Source organism: Sinohyriopsis cumingii, chromosome 7 (genome assembly GCF_028554795.1).
Source record: "Sinohyriopsis cumingii isolate HCF-2022 chromosome 7, ASM2855479v2, whole genome shotgun sequence".
Lineage (NCBI taxonomy): Eukaryota > Metazoa > Mollusca > Bivalvia > Unionida > Unionidae > Sinohyriopsis > Sinohyriopsis cumingii.
Genome location: NC_142967.1, coordinates 62,649,891 through 62,675,469, shown reverse-complemented (window position 1 = coordinate 62,675,469; position 25,579 = coordinate 62,649,891). Strand labels below are relative to the sequence as shown.

The following is a 25,579-nucleotide window of genomic DNA, read 5'->3' as shown; positions in this document are numbered from 1 at the left end:
TAACAGTCATTTAGGTGGTTGCTTGGCTCTCTCCACACCATTGGGACTGCAAACGGCATTGATGACCTTTTGCAATTCAACCACTGTGAAAGCTGTGTTGTACATGTAGCACAGCATATATGCGGAGCCCAAGGCTTGTCTTGGTCACCAACCTTGCATCCGAAGTAAAGATGATATGCCTTCTTCACTTGAGAATTGATACTTTTCTTCTGGTTGGCAAATGTCACTTCCCCACAAATATAGCAAAAATTGTCCGCGGTATTAACACACTTTCGAGGCATTACTGTTCTTTATTGTACGTAAATGGATAAAATAATAAGTTTTATGTAACAGTAGCTTGAACTGTCTCGCACAACGTCTAAAATATTTTAAATGCTGAACCTATCTGATTGGGCTTTATATAGTACACTGCTTACGTCAGCTTCAGCAGCCGCCTGGCATTAGTATAATAGGCCTACACATGTATAGTACACTGCTGACGTCAACTTACTTCAGCAGCCGCATGGCATTAGTATTGCATTGCATCAGAAAATGATGCAATCAACTGTGGATGATGTGAGCATGATGGTATTATGCAATGTTACATCATTATTCCGGATGTTGCTGCAGTCCTACTGGAGAAATTTACACAGTGAAACATAGAAAATGAGGTATATGAATATCTTCAAAACGAGAGCCAATACAAATTTTTCACGGTTATATTCGTGTTCGGCACACCAAAATACTACAGATTAGGGCCTTTTCAAGTCAGTAATGATTTCACTGTTGACCAGTGTAATCTTTAGAAGCTCTAAGCTCTTTACAAGGCTTATTAATCTTTTGGAAGCTCTAAGCACTTTACAAGGTTTAGCACAGTGTCTAATCTTTAGAAGCTCTAAGCTCTTTACAAGGCATAGCACAGTGTCTAATCTTTAGAAGCTCTAAGCTCTTTACAAGGCTAAGATCAGTGTCTGATCTTTAGAAGCTCCAAACTTAGCACAGTGTCTGATCTTTAGAAGCTCCAAACTTAGCACAGTGTCTGATCTTTAGAAGCTCCAAACTTAGCACAGTGTCTGATCTTTAGAAGCTCTAAGCACTCTACAAGGCTTTGCACTGTTTCTAATCTTTAGAAGCTCCAAGCACTTTACAAGGCTTAGCACAGTGTCTAATCTTTAGAAGCTTTGAGCACTTTACAAGGCTTAGCACAGTGTCAATTCTTGAGAAGCTCTGAACTTAGCACAGTGTCTGATCTTTAGAAGCTCTAAGCACTGTACAAGGCTTTGCACTGTTTCTAATCTTTAGAAGCTCTGAGCACTTTACAAGGCTTTGCACCATATCTAATCTTTAGAAGCTCTGAGCACTTTACAAGACTTAGCGTAGTGTCTAATCTTGAGAAGCTCTAAACTTAGCACTGTGTCTGATCTTTAGAAACTCTGAGCACTTTACAATTCATATCACAGTGTCTGATCTTTAGAAGCTCTAAGCACTTTACAAGGTGTAGCACAGTGTCTGATCTTTAAAAGCTCTAAGCAGTTTACTTTGGTTAGCACAATGTTTAATCTTATGAAGCTTTGAGCACTTTACAAGACTTAGCACAGTGTCTGATCTTTAGAAGCTCTAAGCTCTCTAAAAGGCTTTGCACAGTTTCTAATCTTTGGAAGCTCTAAGCACTTTGTAAGGCTTAGCACAGTGTCTAATCTTGAGAAGCTCTAAGCAAGCACTTTACAAGACATATCACAGTGTCTGGTCTTTAGAAGCTCTAAACTTAGCACAGTGTCTTATTTCTAGAAGCTCTAAACACTTTACAAGACTGAGCACAGTGTCGGGTCTTTAGAAGATCTAAACTTTGCACACTGTCTAATCTTTAGAAGCTCTGAGCACTTTACAAGACTTAACACAGTGGCTGGTCTTTAGAAGCTCTAAACTTAGCACAGTGTCTAATCTTTAGAAGCTGTGAACACTTTACAAGGCTTAGCACAGTGTCTGATCTTTAGAAGCTCTAAGCACTTTACAAGGCTTAGCACAGTGTCTGATCTTTGGAAGCTCTGAGCACTTTACAAGGCTTAGCATAGTGTCTGATCTTTAGAAGCTCTAAGCACTCTACAAGGCTTTGCACTGTTTCTAATCTTTAGAAGCTCCAAGCACTTTACAAGGCTTAGCACAGTGTCTAATCTTTAGAAGCTCTAAACTTAGCACAGTGTCTGATCTTTAGAAGCTCTAAGCACTGTACAAGGCTTTGCACTGTTTCTAATCTTTAGAAGCTTTGAGCACTTTACAAGGCTTAGCACAGTGTGTAATCTTTGAAAGTTCTGAGCACTTTACAAGACTTAGCACAGTGTCTGATCTTTAGAAGCTCTAAGCACTTTACAATATTAGATATATAAAAACATACACAGCAACATTACAAACACAAATGCCATGAAATTACAAAACAAACACATAGTTAAAATAGGTGAGACTTTAATGAGATCATAGTGTCCTTGTGGGCAATTCTTTCCACATAGGTAAGCAAAACAAATAAAGATTAAAAGTAGATATCAAGCATTACATGTCCAAAAAACAAATTTAAAATAAATACTTAATTAGTTGTTGTTGTTGTAGGGTTTAACACCATTTTTCAGCACACGATAGGCTATACATGGTGGCCAGTGTTAATGGCGGAGGAAAAACCCGGGAAAACCATGGAAAGAACCACCGACCCATGCAAAGCTACTGGCAAGCTTTCTCACCTACCCACATTAGCTGAATCCGAGACTCAAACCCATGCAGACAGAGGTGAGATGGCAGTGATCCGTAACAGAGAGCGCTTTAGACCACTTGGCCACTTGGGACCCCACTTAATTAGTAAACATTTTTGATAATATTAAGAATTAGACCTTGGAAAATGGATATGGTCTCTCTGTATAGGATCATAGAACATGTACAGTATAGAAAGATAGAATCTTGATTCCTCATATGAACTTTTCATGAACTCAGACAAGGTTTACATATTTTTATTTGAAAATCACCACTCTAATGAGGACCTGGGTGGTTGAGTGGTGTAAGATTAATACACACAAGCTTTACATATTTTTATCTGAAAATCACCAATCCGGTGAGGGGGGCCTGGGTGGTTGTGTGTTGTACGATGAATACACACAAGCTTTATATATTTTTATTTGAAAATCACCACTCCAGTGGGGGGGGGGGGCTGGGTGGTTGAGTGGTGTAAGATGCTCAGCTTTGCAGCTTACAGAAATCTAATGCACCATGTAAATGAGAAAGCTTTTCAGTAGCTTCCTATTGGTCAGTGGTTTTTCCTAGTGTGCATGTCAGTTTGCCAAGAAATTTATGGTTTTTTGATGAGTAAGAAAAGTACACTAAAGACAGTTTTTCATTTTATAATTTGATTGCATAGCCTGAAAATGTGTATCAGTATAAGATATGAATTGTTCATGAATATTGATATCCTTTCTAGGGCAGTGGAGATGAAATGTAACAATGCCAATAGTCCTGACAAGTACGGTCACTACCGTGAGGCAAGGTACTGCCAGACCAAGCACCACTGGCTTTGGAAGGTTAGTGTATGTAATTGCTAGTGACAGAATGTCAGAGCGTGGATAAATTTACATCAGGAACTTGTTTTATCAGGAAACCTGTTTTAGGAGTTAGCAAAATATATATTTAAAAAAACAAAGTTATTACTTGCCTGTTAGTATCAGTATTTACATTATGTTCAGAGTTTGTGTTGCAAATGATGATAAAGGTTATTTCACTTCGTGACTATAAAGAGGTCATACATAGTTACCTGCAGAACTCTTATTTTACAGGGACTGAACCAGATAATGTTCAGACGGTCAGTGGAATGCCTCCTTTCTGTTTAAAATAGTACATTTATTAGGGACAAGTTTAGAAAATGGCCGTTTTAATAAAAATAAACCACTGTATTCTTTAAAATCAAGCTACGTTAAAAATCTAAATCTTGAATTGTCAGATTTCATTTATGAGTGCATGTCCATCTGTCCACATAACTATCATTCGAAAGTTTATTGTAATCAGCAATCAATCAATATGTATGTATATATATATATATATATATATATATATATATATATATATATATATATATATATATATATATATACACACACACACACATATACATATACATACAGACAGACATACATACATACATACATACATACATTGCTTTCTATGTTAGTAGTCAAACCCTCTGTGTGTTGCCTTTGCTGACATTTTTAATTTCACTGTAGCTCATCTTAAACACTATTTTCCCTTTTCACAGTTACACCACACATTTGAAAAAGTCCAGGTGATGAAAAACTACCCCGGACTAGTCCTGCTGCTGGAAGAGGATTACTACGTCACCCCTGATGTCATTTCCGTCCTTCAAATGATGCACAACGTAATGAAAAAGTACGACTGGAAGCATTTATTTCTACGACTGTAACCTACCATTGCACAATTGAAAATTAATGTCTGATGTCTTGCTGTCATGCCTACAGCAGATAAATAGCAAGACACCAGTATCATTTTTTCTGACATTGACTGCGTTGTTGTCATCAACATTATGGTCTAGTGAAGGCAGTTAGTGTAGAAAAAGGGTATTTTTAGTCCAACTTGAGGCTGGAAGATAGCAGTAGGCAAAGATGGTGGTATGACCCAGGATTTAAATAATCTGGAAATCTCATCTGGGCAGTTATTAGTGAGGGTTGTTGTATAATACATGGCTTTAAAATGAATGCAGATTGTAAGCAGTTATGGCAAGATTTTGGATTGTAATCACTGGCTAGACTACATGTAGGGGATGGAGTGGCGGGGGGGAGTAATTGATTATAAAGAACACATGGATTTGTGATGGCAAGCTTCAAACTTGTTTTAATTACATGTTCCAATTTACGGTGACCATACTGTAATGCTGTATGGTTCATACCTGAGTGTCATAGTTAAGATATTTTATTTCTGACACATATCTTTTAAAACAGATCACAAGTTGGTTAGTTATATATTCATAAGCAAATTAATTACTAATGGTGCATATTAAATATACAACTGCATCCCACTATTTCTTAAAAAAAATATTCCTAGTACTTTATATCAGTGGTGGGTGCTAATTCATGTGCAAGTTACAATTGAAATTTGACTCAAGGTAAAAAAAATTGTTTTATAAGGATAATGTATGCAACAGCTACCAATTGAAGTTGTCCCTCATGGGCAGGTTTTTTTTCTGGTTGGCTTGGATGGGTCTCAGTCTACCATTGCCTATGACATGTATCCATTCGCTTTTATCAAATATAGTTTTTATTACTGATAATAGTAACAAACTCAGATTTTGTTAACCACATAGGTGCACTGTCCTTTCCTGTCAAGAAAGGCAATTCAAATTTAGGTAAATGATTAGACTTTACAGTAGTTGTCTACCTTGTATATTGTTTCATAAATGATATTGGTATTCTTCTTCATATAAGTATTAGTGGCTGGCATAAAGAATGTCAGGGAACAAAATTGTCTTTCATGCTGACATGTCTCACCTCATGAAGTTGTATTTCCCAGTCTTGTTTGATCTGGTATAATGAAGAATTTATTGTCCTTGTTTTGGGGGAGATACAAAGTCACCCATGTCGAGTTGTGACTTGCATTGAGTGAACAAAAGCCTTCACATCATCCTCTAACAAGGGCAATAAATGTATAACATCTTAAGGTGCTGAAGAAAATGCCTTAAAATAGAAAGTGCCACAGCAGTTCTACAGATAAGGTTTGAGATGTTAATATAAATTCTCTAGTGAAACATAAAACATGTAAAAAAAGGAAAAATTAGAATAATATTATACGGTTATTTTGAGCACTCTGTTTACAATAGTATAGCAGGGATCATACGGTCCTTGAAGATCTTGACAGTTTGGGAAAAATGAGATAGCATTTTCAAGGCCTTGAAAGTTTGAGAAAATTGAGCAGATTACCCTGAGTTCTTTAAAAGTCTTTGAAATAAAATTGTCCAAGGCTGTTAGAGTCTAATGTAGTCAAATTTTCCTGGTTTCTTTCTTTTGATTCAGTTTCATCTCATCATTAAACAATATTGTAGTATTCTGAATTCGTTGTTTTCTCATATAACATCACTTTTATACAAAATGTTAGTGAAAATAGGTCTTGGATATCTATGTTTATGGTCTTTGAAAGTGCGGGAAAAGTCTTTGAAATTATCATTCAGAATTCCATATGAACCCTGTGTAGTAAGCCCACCCACGAGGAAAGTGGCCTTATACTGATATGAGGGATGATTTTCTAGAGGGTAATCACACAGATCTGAGTAATAATTACTTATAAAGATGAGAGACATAACTTGTTTTTAATATTTGAACATTTTTTCTTTTTTTTAAAAAAAGCATGGCTGTTATGGAATCAAAGTGGTAAAACTTATGTTAATGTATTTAAAATAATCATTGAACATGGCACCAAACCACCATATCAATAAATCTGATGCATACATACTATAACTGTCATTACCCATTCATCCCATTTTCATACTGTTGTAGAATGCATAACTGTTGATGTTGATTTGAATTTTCTAAAATCAGATTTCTTAGCAGTGATTAAAGGACACTCCGTATTTTCATTTCATCAAACTGCTTTCACATTTCCAGTTAAACATAGAACATCTGATATTTGCACAACTCATTCCTCCATTGACAACTTGTAACTTACATGAAATGCTATTTAGTTACATTATCAACTGGTTTTAGTTTGGTTAGCTTTCAAAGACATTTTGTAATCTAGGAGAGAGAAACTACTATGGCCATTTTTAATTTACCTGAATAGCGCTGTGCTTCTCAGCTATCGTCATAATTATCAGTGCCAATAATAGGCAGTAATTGTCAAAGTGACAAAACCTGACAGCTATGGAATACACAGCATTAAGGATAATTGGATTGTATACTGCATTATATAGGTTAAAATTAGGTACTTTATCAGCATGTGGGATGTAAAAGTGTTGAATTAGAAATCAAGTATTTTGCATTTATTTTATGGAAATAAATTTGTGTTTTTGCACTATTATGCCAGCCAATGGTTGTGTTAAAGGGGTGGTCATCCAAGAGAAGTACTTCTGAATACAAATTCAACTATGCCAATTGGATTATGGCCATATAATGCAGGTGGCCACTGGTGGGGGGTGGGTAAGGAGGCAGACCACTATACAAAGGACAGTGAATAGCAGTATCTCTGGGAGTTGTTTTCTTGCACATGATTTTGTGTAAATTAGTTTCATTTTAGACTCTGTTTTCAAAACTTTTATATATTTAGATTGATTCAGAGCCTGTCTGACCAATGCATTTGCATTACTTGCCTGGACCTTTATTGGGTCAAAATGGAAAGCAGAGAGAGCAAAACTGATTGATACATGATTGAATTAATAATACATTTTGAATGAATTATAGTCACATTTGAATGCAAAGTTAATAAACGTAGAATGCAGAATGTTCATAGATCTTTCAAGAAAAATGTTTATATGTATCAACATAAGCATGAGAATAGAAATGGAATTGTAAAATTGGAAATTATTGGAAATATAACTCCCAAGAGACTATTCTATTACAAAGATACACATAATTTAAAAAAACAAACAGACATATACTAGAAGGTTTAAATCAAAGAATTATTACATAAAAATATCTTTTGACATGTATATTAGTCTTAACACATGGAAAATAATTATTTTTCCTGTCCTAAGTCTTACCTTCATTATGGTACATTACCATATCATTTAGGTTATAATTTCTGGAAGCATTTTTTCATTTTTATCAACAACACCTGAAAAGAAATCACTTGCCGGGTCAGACCAGCTTTATTACCTTCACTTCTTAGATTCACTTGCCTCGGACATATAAGCAGCTGTTAATGCCAAACTCTGTTAATTTCCAATGCATTACTTTGAAAATAAATAAATGTGGTTGGATTAAAAACAGGAGTGTTTAAAAAGGCAATGAAAAATGGCTGCCGTATATACTCACATATAAGCGTTTACTATCAGTATCCTATTTATAATTATTGTGTAATTTTCCCATGGGTGGTCGGTTATGAAATTGTAGTGAATAATTATTTATCATTGATTCTTTTCTATATTACCAGTAGCTTGATTCAGATAACAAAATATCCTTGTGGACATTGTTACACATGAAACACTTGAAGCAGGTGTGACATTAGTGGCTTTTATTAGAACCCCCTGCTCAATTTCATTAATGTATCAGACAAACAGTATGGATTAGTAAATTCATTGCCATTGCTGATTCAAGATGGCCACTATTGCTTAACCGGCTTGATGCAGCTGTTCCGTTTTTTGTGCCGTTTTCATGATATTTGTGCTTGTTGCCTGTCTTCGTCTACATTATTGTGTTCATTATGTATTGGCTGTTCAGATCGTATATATTTCTTCATCTCCTTGTTTTGGAAACAAGAACAATTAGACTTTTTCTCATTCATCATTACCTAAATGTAAACAGAAGCGAAAAAAAAAAAGGTTTCAAAGCTGGCCGGCGTAGAACAGGAAGAAGAATTCCAGTTATCTCCCATATGCCCTTTCCCTCTTGACAATTTAAAAATTTGACCATTAATTTAGATAACCAAATTCAAATACTATTAATTTGTCAACCTTCGTGTCAACTATTCAAGAGATACCTCTGCGTATTGCATTATTCAGTGCCCAATCAGTAGGACCACCGGAAAAGCGCACAGAAATAGTTAATTTTATCAACGACCAGAATATTGACATCTTTTTCCTGACAGAAACATGGCTAAAAACATCAGGCAATGGGCCCAAGTTGCAGATCTAACACCCACTGGTTATTCCATCAAGTTGTTCCCCCATAACTCTCGTAGAGGTGGAATTGCTGTCATCACAAAGAACTCCATGATCAAACATCTTAACCACACCACAACATTCAATTTTAACCACACATCGTTTGAACTAGTCCAAACCACACTCACATTGGAGCAAAGGTCAGTCCATTTTTTCTGTCTGTACTGCCCATCTCCTAGTAGAAAAAACAAGCTGACTGAATCTCTTTTTTTGGAGCAGTTTCTGAATCCCCTGGAGTATGGAAATTCAATAGGTGGCAACCTGATTATTCTTGGAGATTTCAGCTTTCACTTTGACTGTCCCTGAAACCCAAACACATCAAAACTCCTAGATTCCATTAATGTTTTCAACCTGAAACAGTCAGTTAACCAACCCACCCATAAACATGGTCACATTTTAGACTGGATTCTTCATAGACCTGATGATAACATTCTACGGTCCTCCCTGGTATCCCATGAACTTGCATCAGGTCACCTCTGCATTATATACCATCTTGACGTATCAGTCCCTAACCCTCCACCTTTATCTGCTACTTAGAGAAACCTCTGTATGATAAATAGAACCAAATTAATGCATGACATCCAAGCAAACCTAACAACTTGCTTACCTCCTACAGCAGAACAAATCAATAACTGCCTGCGTTCGTTGCTCGACAAACATGCCCCAGCTACCAAATGCAGAGTATTAATTCAAAAGTGTTCTCCATAGTATAGCAGTGTTAGGGACCAGCTTCACACTTCTAAAAGAGATCGCCATAAAGCTGAAAGGCTTTGGCTTTCCACCAGACTCACCATTCATAAGGAAATCTATGAAGCCGTTAAGAAGAATGTCACAAATATAGTCCATGCAGCGAAATCAGCCAACTACACTACTAAGATCATGGAAAGTTCCAGCTGCAAAGATCTCTTCAAGATTACTAACAAGCTAATGTCAAGGAACAAATCTACACCACTTCCAACTACCTTCTCTCCAGTCGACCTTCTGGACATGTTTGCAGATTTCTTCCGTGACAAAGTACAAACCATTAGAGATAAGCTTGACACTACAATTTCAATTGACTCGTCACCATACAGTTGGGATACAGAATTTGAGTGGCAACCATTAGCAGCATTTGAACCTGTCTCTATGGGTTTCGTATGTGCAATTCTGATGAAGTGTGCACCACAGTCATGTGAACTTGATCCAATTCCAACATCACTGCTGCTTGAGTGCTTAGATCCAGTATTGCCTTCACTAAGTGATGTTATTAATACCTCTCTCTCATCAGGGGAATTCCCATCATTTTTCAAAACTGCCATTGTAAAGCCTCTGCTGAAGAAACCAACACTAGACCATAACGATTTAAAGAACTACCGGCCAGTTTCTAATCTCCTGTTCATATAAAAAAAATCTTAGAAAAGGTTGTTCTATCCCAGCTTGTATCTCATCTGAATTCAAACAGTCTTTTTAGCAATGTACAATCTGCATATCGCCCTTGCCACAGTACTGAAACTACTCTTCTAAAAGTAGTTAATGACATTCTCTCTGCTTTGGATAGCGGAATGATTAGTCCTCACCCTCCTTGATGTGTCTGCAGCATTTGACACAATAGACCATGATATATTACTTCACCATCTCCAGCATGTATTTGGCATTCATGATACAGCTTACTATGGTTCAAGTCCTACTTGGTCAACAGGACACAAATTGTGTCTGCAAATGGAATACATTCCAGCCCAGTTGATCTACGTTGTGGTGTTCCACAGGGGTCTGTTCTTGGACCTGTTCTCTTTATTCTATACACTCAGCTGCTCTCAAGTGTCATGGATCATCATCCAGTGTCTCACCAATTGTACGCTGATGACACCCAAATATACAAATCTAGCCACCCAACTGAAGTTGATGTTAGCATCCAAGGTGTAGTGAGGTGCATTTCTGATGTGAAATCATGGATGACATGTAAGAAGCTACAGATGAATGATGATAAAACTGAGGCCATTCTGATTACAACACAAAGACTTTCTCATTCACATCCTTTACCTCAAACAGTAAATATCAGCAACACCAACATTAAATTTACACAATCAGTATGAAACCTAGGTGTTACTCTGGACAGTACTCTCACATTGCACCAACATGTCATGAACATATGCAAGGCTGCATATCTTGAGCTGAGACATATCAGCTCCATTCGCAAATATTTTTCAGCTGATGCCACTAAAACACTTGTGTGTTCATTAGTACTTTCAAGACTGGACTATTGTAACTTAATTCTGTGTGGTTCATCTCAATATCTACTCCAGAAACTTCAAAAATTTAAAAACACAGCTGCTCAGATCATACTTAGAGTACCACGATCAGAGCACACCTCCCCGCTGCTCTGTACCCTACACTGGCTAGCCATTCGATCCAGAATCAAACACAAAATTTATACTCTGTGCTACGTTTCACTGACGGAATCTAGTCCAACATACCTATCCGACCTCACCCATGTGTACACACCAGCAAGATACTTACGCTCCTCTTCTGACAATTGTATACTCATTATTCCCACTATGAAAACAAAGTCATATGGACAATGTTCTTTTGCATACCAGGGCCCAGCAACGTGGAATGAATTGCCCACTGAACTTAGACACAAAGACACAGTGATCACATGCACGAGTGCTCTCAAAACTCACTTATTTCGACTGCAAGAACAAACTTAAAGACCTAATAATGTTTCCTACCTTAAATATTCTCAGCATGTTTTTTTATTGTTTTTTTATGTTTTTTAATTTCATGGTGTTTGTGTTTGTAATCATATCGTTATATATGTTTTTTTTATCTTATAAGTGTTGTCTAATGTTGTAAAGCGCTTAGAGCTTCCAAAGATTAGGCGCTATACAAAGTCCTCATTATTATTATTATTATTCTGGAACAAAACAAACCCATTATCCCTGAGGCATTATGTACCATGGATCTATCATACTGGTAGTTTTTTCTTTGACAGCTAATACACTACTTTGCTTTATAATCAACTTAACAGTTGTAGAAGATACACAGTGATTGTAGATGCTCAATTTTTTCAGTACATCAAGTGTTTTTTAAGAATATCCAGGTGGATGCATTGTATTTCCAACTAAATAAATCCAACAAATTATATTAACAACAAATCACGCAGACTTTTATATTGGTAATTGCTTGTTATTTACCCTTCACGGGTGTATGTACAACAGAAACCACTATGGAGCCTCCTACTCTTGTTTCTTTAAGACTAAGCATCATACATGTGTCCTACTCATGATACCAAAAAGTTTCTTCCTTCAGAATCATGATTCCCAAATCTTTAGTTTGTATTCATATCTCATTAACACCGAAATTATGTTAGCATGTGTTTATAAGGTACTGCAGACTTTAATGATCACCAATTAGCCAAGGGTTGAACACTGGTTTGAGAGATTACCAAATATGATGGTTCATTTGGAAAATACACATGCAATCATAGCTGAAATACATGTATGGCTCCATTTTCTGGTGGATAGACATTTATCAAATAGAAGTCAAGTACATTAGTGCCTGTTTTTCATTCATTATCCTACCTTTATGGTTAGAAAAATACTTGACTTCATAACAGCACATATATGAGCTATGCAGAATCATTAGGCATGTGATCTTGTCTCCTGGGGTAAGATAGGTCATTGCCTAATTTCAGCATGTTTAGATAGAATTCATGGCACATTTGGAAGGATATGGCTAAAGTAGACAGTTTTAAACTTACATGTCCCTGGGTACGTCCTTAATTCATGAGGTACAGTAATTTATGGGAGCACTATTGGCCTGGGATCTCCCCCAGCCTTCTGGATCATGACTTAGAAACTGTTTATATTGCAGCCTTAAAATATATATTCCATTACTGGGTATTATATTGTATGAGGAGATAATTTTACGCAGTCACACAGGTTCTTGTGTCAGCCCTTACCTCATGTGACAGTGGGGTCATAACTTGCAAACCAGGGAGATTCATACTCAAAAACATGCATACACTTTCTTGGCATATAAAGGCCAAGTCATTAATTTAACCAGCATCGTCTCTTTGGTCTCTCACTACCCCTTGGGGACTTGCTGTGTTATATATGGTTAAGATTTTTGGCATTGAATATTCTAACCTATCATCTGGTTGGGCATGTGGTGATTCAATACTGTCTGGTGTTCTTTGATGAAAAGGACAATCTGTGGAGAATATTGCTGATAACAATATATTTTGGAGGCTTGTCTTCCATTTGTTTTTATTTAGCTTATGTAAATGCTTTGCGCTCACTCTTAAATAAGGGACCCCAGGAGGCCAAGTGGTGTTAGTTGCTTACCTTTACCAATCACAAATATCTCACCTCTGTTCACATGGGTTTGAGACTCAGCATCAACTTTTATAAATGTATTTTGAATACAGCTTGGTGCAAATGAGTTCACTCAAGGTGAGTAAAAAAACTTTTACATTTCTTTCCTTACTGGGTATGTGGAATTTGAGACATTTTTTCATTTGGTGTTTTATTTGGTTTTTGTATTGCTTATCGTTTTGTATTCCTGTAAAAGAAATACTGTAGGCTGACTGCCTTGAAATGCATTAAAACGTTTTGATGTGTATTATTCCTTCATAATCATCAAGATTTTGTGCACTTTTTGACAAAAATGTTGTATTTACTTCTGATGTCAGCCATGTTTCAGAAAATGTAAAATTTTAACTTTCTTCTTTGGGTTCTATACTTTAATTATTTTCTACAATAAAAGCTAAAGTCTCAGTTTATAGGTGATTTATGGGGTGCAGTTGATTTCCCTTCCTTTTGTATAAGATCACCAAAAGGTTATTTTTGTTATGTTATGAAGTTTCCACCCATCTGTTCATATTTTTAGTTGCACAATAACTCCAGTTATCCACCGTCTAACATTATAGGTCAAGGTCACTGTGATTCAGATAAGAACAATGATTTACTCACAGTAAAATTAGTTGTGCATCGCCAATGTATACCACTTGGAACAATGACAGAAACCTGTTAATTTTAAGGTCAAAACTCAATGGTTTCTGTGACTCAGAGAAGTAGTATAATTGCGACACAGTAACTTGAGCTCTACCATATTTGCCAGCCTATAAGACAATACGTTTTTACCAGAAAATCTTATCTTTGTCTTATACCCCCAGTGAACTCATATATGGATTGTCATCCAAATCATTTTATCATATCATGTAATTTTTCATATGGAAAAAAGATTTTCCAGTAAGTACGAAAAATTATGTGTAAAAATATTTCATATTGGGGAAGAGATCATGGATGAAAAAATACAGGACCCCACATTTAGAAGGATTTTAAACAATTACATGATTGTCAGTATTAAAAATTAATGTACATCCAAAGTAATTGCACTAAAGCAGCATGCACCAGTATTATATGTTGTTTAAATTTGATTAAGTATGTGTGCATTAGAATTGACAAGTTAAAATATCTATAACCATAACAGAGACAGATATTCCATCACATATTTCTTCTTGCACCTCTCAATCAGGTAAAAATTATGCCCCATTATGAAATAGAGAAAGAGAGAGGAGGAGAAATGTCTTGACTATTGTAATATGTATGGTTCACTTACCTGATAACTGTGATCTTACTCATGTACAAGTGTAGTACATTATTCCATTATTTATTAATACCACTGGGCAAGCAGTTCGTTTTTGTTTTAGTTACCACTTCCATTGTCCAAGAAGCACATGGCTTTGTATTGGTATTTACATGCTGATTAAATATGCTACAGCTGTAGTCAGGTTTTCCAAGCTAACACCTGTCTGAGGTCAAGATTTGGCAGACCAGATTGGATTAGTGAGGCTACCAATAGGGAAATGAGGCTACCCATAGGGTACTATGAATTTGGTGCCATATAATGAAAGGAAATGCTGGTTAATCATATAAAATTTCTCAACCGGTGACATCTTTTGAACTTTCCAATAGAACTGTTTGCAATTTTAAGTATGAGTAAAAATTACAAATAACTGCCACCTAAGTACAGGAAGAGTACATACATTTTTCAAAAAAATAATCTTATTTGTTGTACAGTGAAACTCTACTAAAGCACAATAATTGGGGTAAAAAAAATTGGATCGCATTAATAACTGGGTCGCATTAATGTGGGGTTTTATGGTATTTTACTTTTTCCAGAGAACAAAACTCATTGGCACATATACGTGTATTCATGTCTAATGTATATGATGAATATGGTGTCAATACCGTTTACTATTTTGCCGTCATTGCATGCAGTTCATCCATAATGCATGTAATTCCAATGAAAAATTGCACACAGATTTACAATATTCAATAATTTTAACCCAGATCATTGTGTTTGAATTCAGTGTCTAATATATAGCATGAACAGAGTATTGACACCGTTTACTTGCTGCCTGATATCTTACTGTCGTGGCATGGAAAAATAATTCATAATACATGTAATTCCATTGCAAAAATTGCATACATATTTAAACTGTTCAATAATTTTGTCACAGATCCTTATGTGTCTGAATTCTATAGCAAAAATTAACAGCAAAATTAGGTTAAGAAAGACTAAGCACATTACATTCCATTGTCTGTGAATGGTGTCTATACAAATTTCATACTGCTAAAATTTTCTCATATGCGTTTCCATGTACATTTATCCATTGCAAATTTCCAATAATTAACGCTTGTATGCCTATTCGTTTGAACGACTACAGTAAGAATAATTAACAATCAGCACATGCTTTCAGCTTGCTTATGACTTTTACCTCAGATTTTGAGAATATTGAAAGAATTGTGTGAAAACTACTATAGTAATCATTGCACAAATGACTTGCATTTGTGAACTTGCTTTTCTGTAATGGTAAAATATTTTTATAAAAAATAGGAACATGATAACGAGTTCTTAAGCAAACACCATACACATGTAAAACCTGAGAACCAAGTGCAGTAGGCTTGCAATGGTCACGAGTCACTTTTAAAAAATTTTTTAAAGCTGAATTCATGTACAGTTTATACCCTTTCAATTTCTGGCTAATAAAGGGGACATTATTTACTGGTCAACTGGTTGCGTCTAATAACACCACCAAGCCCAGCAAACATGTTGGCGGCTTTTATTTTTGATGTTTATTAAATTGTGAGAATCTTTTATCAACCACCGCATTGTCTGCTGCTTGGTTGTGTATGCAGTTAAAGAAGCAACGCATGTTGGCTATTGTTTGAGCAATGATTGTATACAGAATTAATTGAAGACAATCACAAAGACAACTTTCTGGCTTTACTCGTGGATCAGTAATAAGTAACATTTCCGATAATGTTTATTTTTGGCATAACACTTCAAGAACCTGGTGAAATTGTTAAATTTCAGAAGTTATGCTATGATCGTATTATATTCAAATTCATATGCGAACTCTTCCACAAAATGATAATGAATGTTTTACACACTATTTCACATACTAAAAATAAAATAATTCCCAGTATGAGAAAAATACACATACATGTATTTAAAATTTCAGGAACACGCCACGATTGTATTATATTCGAATTCATACACGATTTCCTCCCCAAAATGATAATAAATTTCTTATACACTATTTCACATAGTTTGAACAAAAAATATTTTTTCATGTGCTAATGAATATACAAAATTTCGGGAGCCACGCTGTGACCGCATTATATCCAAATTTGCATTATCTCGGGGCACGTTATGGCGGGGTCACACTGTACTTGCAAAGAAACTTAGCATGCGAAATGGTCTCTATGGATATAAATATTGTGAATATTTAAATTCTGAATGAGTATGGTATATATTTTCATTGTTTACATTTACTGTTTAATTTATTATTCTCTCTTTGATAAAAGCTTCAGGTTAACAGGGGCAGTAAAGTATTTAAAAAAAATGAAGAACTTAAATCTCTCTCATACTATCTCTCATATCAGGCGATATTTTATTTTGATCATGAGGTGCAAGAAGAAAAATGTGATGGAATACATATGCATCTCTCTCTGTATCTCACTTCAAAAAAGAATTGGAAAAAGCATTTAGCATTAATGATGCAATTTCCCTATTGCTGGTGATCTGGAATATCATACAATGATACTTTTAATTTTTTATGAATCTGGAAGTTACTATAGTTTACTTCCACACAGCACTGTGAATTTTATCCTATTTGTAACTCAGCAAGTTTTCATGCCAGTGTCATTATATGTAGCTAAAAGTACATAATACATTTAAAAATACTATGTGTGAAACAAATTAGGTACTATTAGTTACATTTAATGATCCTGACCTGAAAGGTTACTGAGTTACAGATGTGTTTAAATGCGTGATGGTGTGTGGAATGAAGTGAAAAAGATGGAGCCAAGTTATTGATCTGGCCTCATGCTGCATACCTTGACCAGAGACTATTAGTCAATAATGCCCTACTTATAGCTATAATGAGGACTGTCACAGTCATGTGATGCACCACTCAGGATGCTTGCTTTTCTCTTAAAAATGCTCCGGTGGCCTAGTGGTTAGAGCGTCTGCCTCGGATGTGGGAGCTTGTGCGTTCGATTCCCGGCCGAGTCATACCAAAGACTTATAAAAAGGATACTAACAGCTGCCTCACTTCGTGCTCACCTTTAAGAGGTTAGTGTTAGGACTGGTCAACCTGGTGTCAGGGTAATGTGACTGGGTGGGACATCATGCTACATGTCTGCGGCATGATGCCCCAGTGCTAGACATCACTGTAAACTGCCACATTACAGACATCGTAGCGATATGACTGAAAAATTGTTAAAGCTACATTAAAAATCTTAATCACACATGCACACACACGCACACACTTCTGTTAAAACGAGATGCACAACAGAAAGTTGAGCCCTCTCAAAAATTGAACCTGTTTAGAGAACAAATTCTGATCTGCCTGCCCCTCAAGTGAGCTTTTATATTTTACAAAACTTTTGTAATTCCCAAATTTGTATGTATAAGTGAATTAACAAAAATGTTATACTCAATTACTCAATACTTCTGCTTAGTATATTTGTACTTAGTATAGATTATCATAATTTTTTTTTACAGAGACTGCAAGGATTGCACATTGTTAGCTGCAGGGAATTATGACAAAGCTCAGAATTATGGTCTAAACTCTGGAAAGGTATGTCTTTTTTTTTTAAATTACTGTGTACAGTGTCTGAACTCTTATTGAGCTCTCTTTTTGTAACCAGTGCCAATGGATTAATGGTTAACCTGGTTATCATAAGGCTTGTAAAATATTGCAGTGTTTATGGTTTTACATAACACACATTTCAAAATAATGTTCATATATCTAGGTTTGTATTCATTTTTATCCCCAAGGAAGGGTCATTACATAGAATAGTGTTGGGTACAGTACCCTGTCACTAATTGCTCATAAACTTGGTTTTGGATTAGGTCAGTTATAAAAATACAATTCTACATAATCCATAGCATATAATGAATTTTAAAAAAAACTAACAAACAATGCAAATTAAATATACATAACAACAGTAGGACTCTGTTCATCCAAAACCCAATTGCACATAGTTGGGATGTTCTGGAACACAGATAAGTGAATATTACCTACCTGGGTTCATGTGGGTCAGGTGGTTTTTCAGATATTCAGGGTTTGCATAAATGAATTTTGTCATGTCCACTCACATCACATAAGGCCATTTCCCATCTCATCACTTAATGTTATGTCTCATCACATCACATAAATATCATGTCCCATCACATGCCACAACTTTCTTTTCTGCTCATGAACTTTTGAAAGACTGCATGGATTCAGTCCAGATTTTCATAAGAGGCTTGACAGTGATATTTAGGTTAGATTTTCATCATTGTCTAGTAAAAACATTTATAACATTTTCACTTGAAAATTTAACTTTCTTTATCATCAGACCGCTCCAGTGGCTTAGTAGTTAGAGCGTCCACCTCAGAAGCGGGAGGTTGTGGGTTCAATCCCCAGCTGAGTCATACCAAAGACTTACAAAAATGGTACTAACAGCGGCCTCGCTAGACGCTCAGCATTAAAAGGTTAGTGTTAGGACTGGTCGGCTTGGTGTCAGGATAATGTGACTGGGTGGGACATCATGCTACATGTGTGCGGCATGATGCCTCAGTGCTAGACATCACTATAAACTGCCACACATTGTAGCGATATAACTGAAAAATTGTTAAAGCTACATTAAAAATCATATTCACACACACACACACACGCCTTATCATCATAATCATTCCTTTCCGTAATATTCAAAGGATTTCGTGGATTCAACCAGAATTGCTATGAGGCTTTACATAAGGAAAATCTATGCCAAGTTTGATTGCTAGTTCGTTTGACCCTATGGTGAAGCTAACTTATGGTATGGTCCTAAATCTGCTATCCAGCTGTCAACATTTCCTTGTCACCACAATGGAAGTCATGTTTTTGATCCAATATTGATGAAACTTGGAGTATAGGTTTCTATCAAGATCTCAGATGAGTTTGAATATGAGTGAGAACCATTTATGTTATTGCTGTGATCCTGCATCTGATCAACTAAATTTTATACTACTTTGGAGACCATATTTCTGATCAGATTTTGATCCGACTTGGAATATGTGCTTATTATCATTTTAGTATATGTTTAATAATGCACAAGATCATGCATATTAATAGTGTGATCAAGCATTTGATTTGTTGTGACTCTGTGGGCAATATTTCTGATCTGATTTTGATCAAGCTTGAAGTATAGGCTTTGATGATCAGGATCTTGCAAGGTGTTTAATAAATGAAAGGGGGCCCCGAGTGGCCAAGTGGTCTAAAGCGTTCACTATTCCGGATCACTGCCATCTCACCTCTGTCTGTGTTGGTTCAAGTCCAAGGCTCGGCTAGCATGGGTACGTGGGAAAGCCTCCCAGTAGCTTCTCGTGGGTCGGTGGTTCTTCCCTGGGTTTTCCAGGTTTCTTCCTCCACCAGTTATACTGGCCGCCATGTATAGCCTATCTTGTGCTGAAAAATGGCGTTAAACCTTAGAACAACAACAACAACAAAAAATGAAAGACATCAGCACATAAATGAGGTGAGCTATCAGCTGATTGTATGGGCTTCTTACCCCTCTAGATATGTATTTTCAGATCCAGTTTTGAGTAAACTTGACAGGTACACTTACGAGCAAGTTCATTGCATTTTAATGGGAAGATCTTTTTGCATCAGATTGGGTAAGCTTGTCAACACTTCCAGAGATGCCCATCGTCCCAAAATTGGCGTGAATGTCCCAAGTTGCCAGATGTTTACAAATCACGCAGCCATTTACAAAAATCACAATTTTTCTTAACAAAATAAACCAAAAGAAACATTTGGTTGAAGTTGAAGCCATATGCAAGTATTTTTGGTCCTTTCAAGTCTTTTCTGGTAATTTGTAACATATCAGTTTCTGGCATACCACCATAGGGTTTTCGGTTCTTCCCTTATGGTAATGTGTGACATAAGACCAGTTTCAGGCATATAGCATGCCATTATAATCAGAACATTAGTTTTGTTCATTCCTTTATCCCATCTTTTCCAGTAATTTGTATCATATGATCAGTTAGGCAGCATTATTCAGAATGCTTCATTTCGTTTTATTGTGTTTTCTTCATGATATACTGTGATCTTTGTTTTCTTAATTAGGGTTCTACAACATTTGTGTTTACTTGCAAACTATAATCAGCATTGTTTCTATAAACCTTTCATGTGTGTTGACTTTAAAATCTCAGACAGTGATTTTAAACCCATCTTGTAGGATATAAGGAATCAAGTTTAATTAAATTCACCATTTTAAAGAAAAAACCTCTCTTCATGTTTTAAAGATACAAAAATTCTTCCAAATAATTGAGGGAGCTGAACATGGAACCATGTTGTGTGATAAACCTTAAACAGGAATCAGACCTTTGCCATGTTGAAACGAGTTTGGAAGGGGATCTTTTGGCAAAGCTGAAAAGAGCAAGTAGCAGTTTGGAGGACAATTAAAGAATACACAGAGCTGTGTACTGTAATTAGTGTTATAAAACTGTAAATAAACATGTTTTGTAATGTTTTAAATGATTTTATCTCTCTTCTGGCCTCCATGTGGAATTTTTTTTTGCTGCAGTGTCACAAATGTTTCAGTAGGATCTAAAAAAATTACCCTTTTGTCCATAATTTCACTGGTTGGCAATGGGCATATCCACACTCCAGCAACTTTATTTCTGACCAGATTTTTATCAGACAAGGTAAATAGGCTTTTGAAGATATCCAAAAACCTCAGTTATGAGCAAGATCTGTCCATATTGCTGAGGTGATCTTGCATCTGATTGGCTGAGCTTCCTTCCACTTTTGAGTGTTTCTGACCCATTTTTAACAAAACTGAAGATTGAGTGCTATGGACCTTATTATCAGTAAGATCTGTCTGTATTTATAAGTTGATGTCTGATCAGCTTGGTATTTTACAACGCATTATACTGTATTATTTTATTGGATTGTAATCAAGCTTCACATTTAAACTTGTATCATCAACATTATCTGTTGATAATGAAAGAGAAATCCATGCATATTAATGATTTCATCTTGCATTCATTTGGCTGATAAAATTTCAGCACTCTGACGGTTGTATTTCTTTTTCATAATTTGATAAAACCTTTTAAATAGTCATGTGTTATCAAGGTGTTGGATGAATTATTTTGTGAACATAAATTGCACACATGTATGATGTGATCGCATAGCTGATTGGCTGAGCATGTTACTGCTATGGCGACCAAATTTTAGTGTTATATGTTCCACCATAGTAAATAAACTTATATCACCATTATCTTAGACAGGTTACATAATAATTGAGATCTTCACATATTAATGAGATCTTGCATCTGATTAGTCAAGCTTGTATACTGATCTTGAATCTGATTGGTCAAGCTTGGATACCTCAATAGATAATAGACTTGTTCTCATCCATTTGTGATAAAACACTTGGTAGATAGGTTTATCAATATTTTGGATGAGCAAGAGATTGCATATTTAGCTTTGTCTTTGTTTTAGGTAGAGGTTGCCAACTGGATCTCATCAAAGCATAATATGGGAATGAGCTTTACAGTAGACCTCTGGAAGGAAATTAAAAGATGTGGAAAGGTAAGACTACATTGTAAATGTCAATAAAATCTAAATACAACAATTTTTATTATTCTTTGAAACATTTGGCTCTAATTTTTAGCTCCCCTAGCGGTAAAGGACTTGTGACCTGATGGTGTAGTCCTGTATCCAGTGTGTGTGTGTCATGCATCTGGCAATCAATAGTAACATGTGACCTGATGGTGTAGTCCTGTATCCAGTGTGTGTGTGTCATGCATCTGGCAATCAATAGTAACATGTGACTTTGGAGCCCATATTTCTGATCCAATTAAAGTTAAACTTGGAATATGGGTTTATATCATCAGAATCTCAGATGAGTTCAATAATGAACTGGATCCATGTAATCTAATAAGGTGATCTTGCATCAGATTGGCTGAAGTTGTTATCACACTGAAAGCCATGTGTCTGATCCTGTTTTGATGAAGCATGGAACATATGGTTATTTCATGAAGGTCTGGGAGTAATTTGATAATAAACAAACTCCCCAGATATTAATGTTGTGGTGAATGTGCATTTGATTAGCAGATATTGTTACCACTTTTGAATCCATATTTCTGGTCTGATTTTGATCAAGTATGGGCTTATATCATCAAGATCTTGAATGGTGTAATAATGGGTGAGATTCATGCATGTTAGCTTTGTAATCTTGTATTTGACTGGCTGAGCTTATTACCATTCTGGAAGTCATATTTCTGATCCAGTTTTGATCAGACTTGAAATATAAGCTTATATTGTCAAGCTCTTGAACAAGTTTGATGATGAGTGAGATCTACACATGTTAATGAGATAATCTTGCATTTCATTGGCTGACCTTGTTTTCAGTGTGGAGGCCAGATTTTTGATCCTGTTTGCATAACTCATTCAGCCCTGATCCCATCTGTATGCGTGATCCAGTTTCTGCATTCAGTGGCCAATCCTATCTCCAGTCGTGGTGAATGTGTGTTAGATACAATGTCTCTGATTGGTTACAAATAGGGTTTTTCCAAGAATCAGACCAATATTAAACCAATCAAAAATGATTTTACTTTTGTTTGTGCAAATTTGAATTGTTCAGAAGCCAATAGTTACTAATTGAGAGCAGTTTCACTACATGTGATCTGTTCATGAAAAATCGTAAATAATGTTCATGAAAAATTGTAAGAGTGATTTTTTATGAGAGCAAAAATAAGGAGTTTCTTATATTTGATCTCAAAAATATTGAGCGAGCAGAGGAAAGATATGTTCAGCAATTGGATATTTTGCAAGATTTAGATTCAGACATAGAAGTTTCTGAAATTTAATCGTCAGAAGATGAGGATGCTGCTAACAGTGATGATAGAATTCTTGCGGATAAGTGTTGCACATAATTTTGTAAATAGTGTATAAATAAATTGTGAAAGACTTGGACAAATAGGGAAAAAAATATATCACTGTGTAGACAAATTCATTTGGAATAATTGTTGAAATTTTTGTGGATTTTTTGTTGGATATAAGAAGAGAAATTAAGATAAGAGTGAATGCATGTGCACAATGTTTACAAAAATTTTCAAACAGGTAAAAACTATGGGGCACAAGCAGCTATACACAGCTTAATGCTTCTGGAGCATAGCAGCAGATATACTGATAACAGTGTTGAATGAGTTAAACTTTGGATATGTGCTTGTATCATCAAGATCTTGGATGAGTTTGATTTTGAGTAAGATCCACACAGATGGTGATCATGATGTCAAAACTTTTTACACTCTGGAGGTTTTAATTTTAATCTAGTTTTGATCAGACTTGATCGTTAATTAAAGATCCTGTACAAGCAAGATGCATTCATATTAAGGAGTTGATCTTAAAACTGATTTGTTAAGCTCCTTTCCAACTTGGAGACCATTTTTAATCCAGTTTTAGTCAGAGTTGAAATATTGGCTGATATCAAGTTTTTGGATGGATTTGATAGTAAGTGAGAAATTTGCATATTAATTTAGTCTCATGTCTGATTTGCGGAACTTGTGTGTGTGTGTGTGATTTGGATTTTTTTAATGTATTAACAGTTTTTCAGTCATATTGCTATGATATCTACAGTGTGGCAGTTTATAGCGATGTTTGTCACTGGGGCAGACATGTAGCTTGATGTCCCACCTAGTCATATTATCCTGACACCAGGCCAACCAGTCCTAACACTAACCTCTTAAAGCTGAGCATCTAGCAAGGCAGCTATTGTACCATTTTTATATGTCTTTGGTAGAACCCATGACCTTCCACATCTGAGGTGGATGCTCCAACTACTGGGCCACCAGATGTGGAGCTTGTTACCACTCTAATAGCCAGATTTGTGATCTGATTTTGATCAAACTTGGACTATATGCTTCTATCATCAGGATTATGGACTATTTCAATAACGAGCGAAACCTGTGCATATTTTTGCATATGATTGGCTGAACTTATTACCACTCTGGAAACCATAATTTTCTGATCTGATTTTTATCAGAATTGAACTGTAGGCTTTGTCATCAAGATATGCAAATTTGAAAGTAAGTGGGATCAATGCAAATGAATGAGGTTATCTTGCATGTGATTGGTTGAGCTTGTTATGACTCTTGAAGTCATGTTCCATTTGGTTATGATCATCAAGATCATGGATGATTTCAGTTATGAGGAAGACTGTACATGTTAATTATTCCTTTATCTTTGGAAAGAATTTTAGCAGGATATAGTGAAATACATAAAATCAATAAAATATAAAGTTTGGGAGATAGTTTACGTAGGATGTGTTCTATACTACAAAAGGCTGCCTAATGAAATTGTCAACTTTTATGTTAGCAAGGTGAGTGATATCTAGTCCATTTGGGCCTCTTTTCTTTTTATTCAGTCATATTTTCTTCTTCATTTTCAGATACTTTTCTTTATCAAACTTCATAAATGAAGTCATTTTGAGGAGAAATGTGATATATTTAGAGCTCAGGCCATTGGACTGGGATGTTGGAAATTATGTGATAAAAACGTTGGGATTTGCAATGAAATTTACTCCCATGAAATCGAGAAAAAGTCATTAGAAATTACAGGTTTGTTTACAATTGGAAATAATCCTTGAATTGAAAATATTTATCAGAATCAGGGAGATAAATCGAGAATTTTAACCTATCACTTGATCACATCCAAAAATATGAAATGAAGTGTAACTAAACAGAACAAAAGTTAAATTTATTGAGTTCCAGTCAGAATGTTTGGAGGATACGGAACTCCTCAGCCAGTTGAAATAAAGTTGTAATGTTCATTTGGGTGCCTGCTGGAAACATATTTGTATAGTCAGTCCAAGTGCCCAGGTGATTGGATTTGTTAAGTAGACTGGTTGCCTCTTAGTTCCGGCAAGCAAGATTTACAGCCCCAATTAATATAGCAGAATTCTCTCTGCACTTACAAATGTACTGGTACTGGGCAACTTTCAGTGCAGAATTTCATGCCTTGGGTGGTCCTTCATAATGACTATTGACTATTCTATTGATTCTATTGAAAGTATATGTTGAGGCACCAACTAGAACAAATGGAATTTTTTGGATAGAATTTCAGAGGTATATAATTTCAAGGACTTTTTGTCCAATTTAAAACAATCCATTCTTAAAGGACTTCCTTAATACCACCATATACAGTTAAATTAGAGTAAAGTT

General features: G+C 35.6%; 1 protein-coding gene across 3 annotated transcripts in view; it reads left to right on the top strand.

Annotated features, from left to right (window-relative positions):
* LOC149795383 (alpha-1,6-mannosyl-glycoprotein 2-beta-N-acetylglucosaminyltransferase-like) overlaps positions 1-25,579 on the top strand; it is a 158,803-nt gene that overhangs the window by 110,337 nt on the left and 22,887 nt on the right. For all 3 annotated transcript variants that reach the window (XM_089965169.1, XM_089965167.1, XM_089965168.1), the window contains 4 exons: positions 3,437-3,536; positions 4,265-4,395; positions 17,888-17,963; positions 21,858-21,947. In XM_089965169.1, coding sequence (XP_089821295.1) covers positions 3,437-3,536; positions 4,265-4,395; positions 17,888-17,963; positions 21,858-21,947 — 397 coding nt within the window. The remainder of the gene's footprint in view (positions 1-3,436; positions 3,537-4,264; positions 4,396-17,887; positions 17,964-21,857; positions 21,948-25,579) is intronic.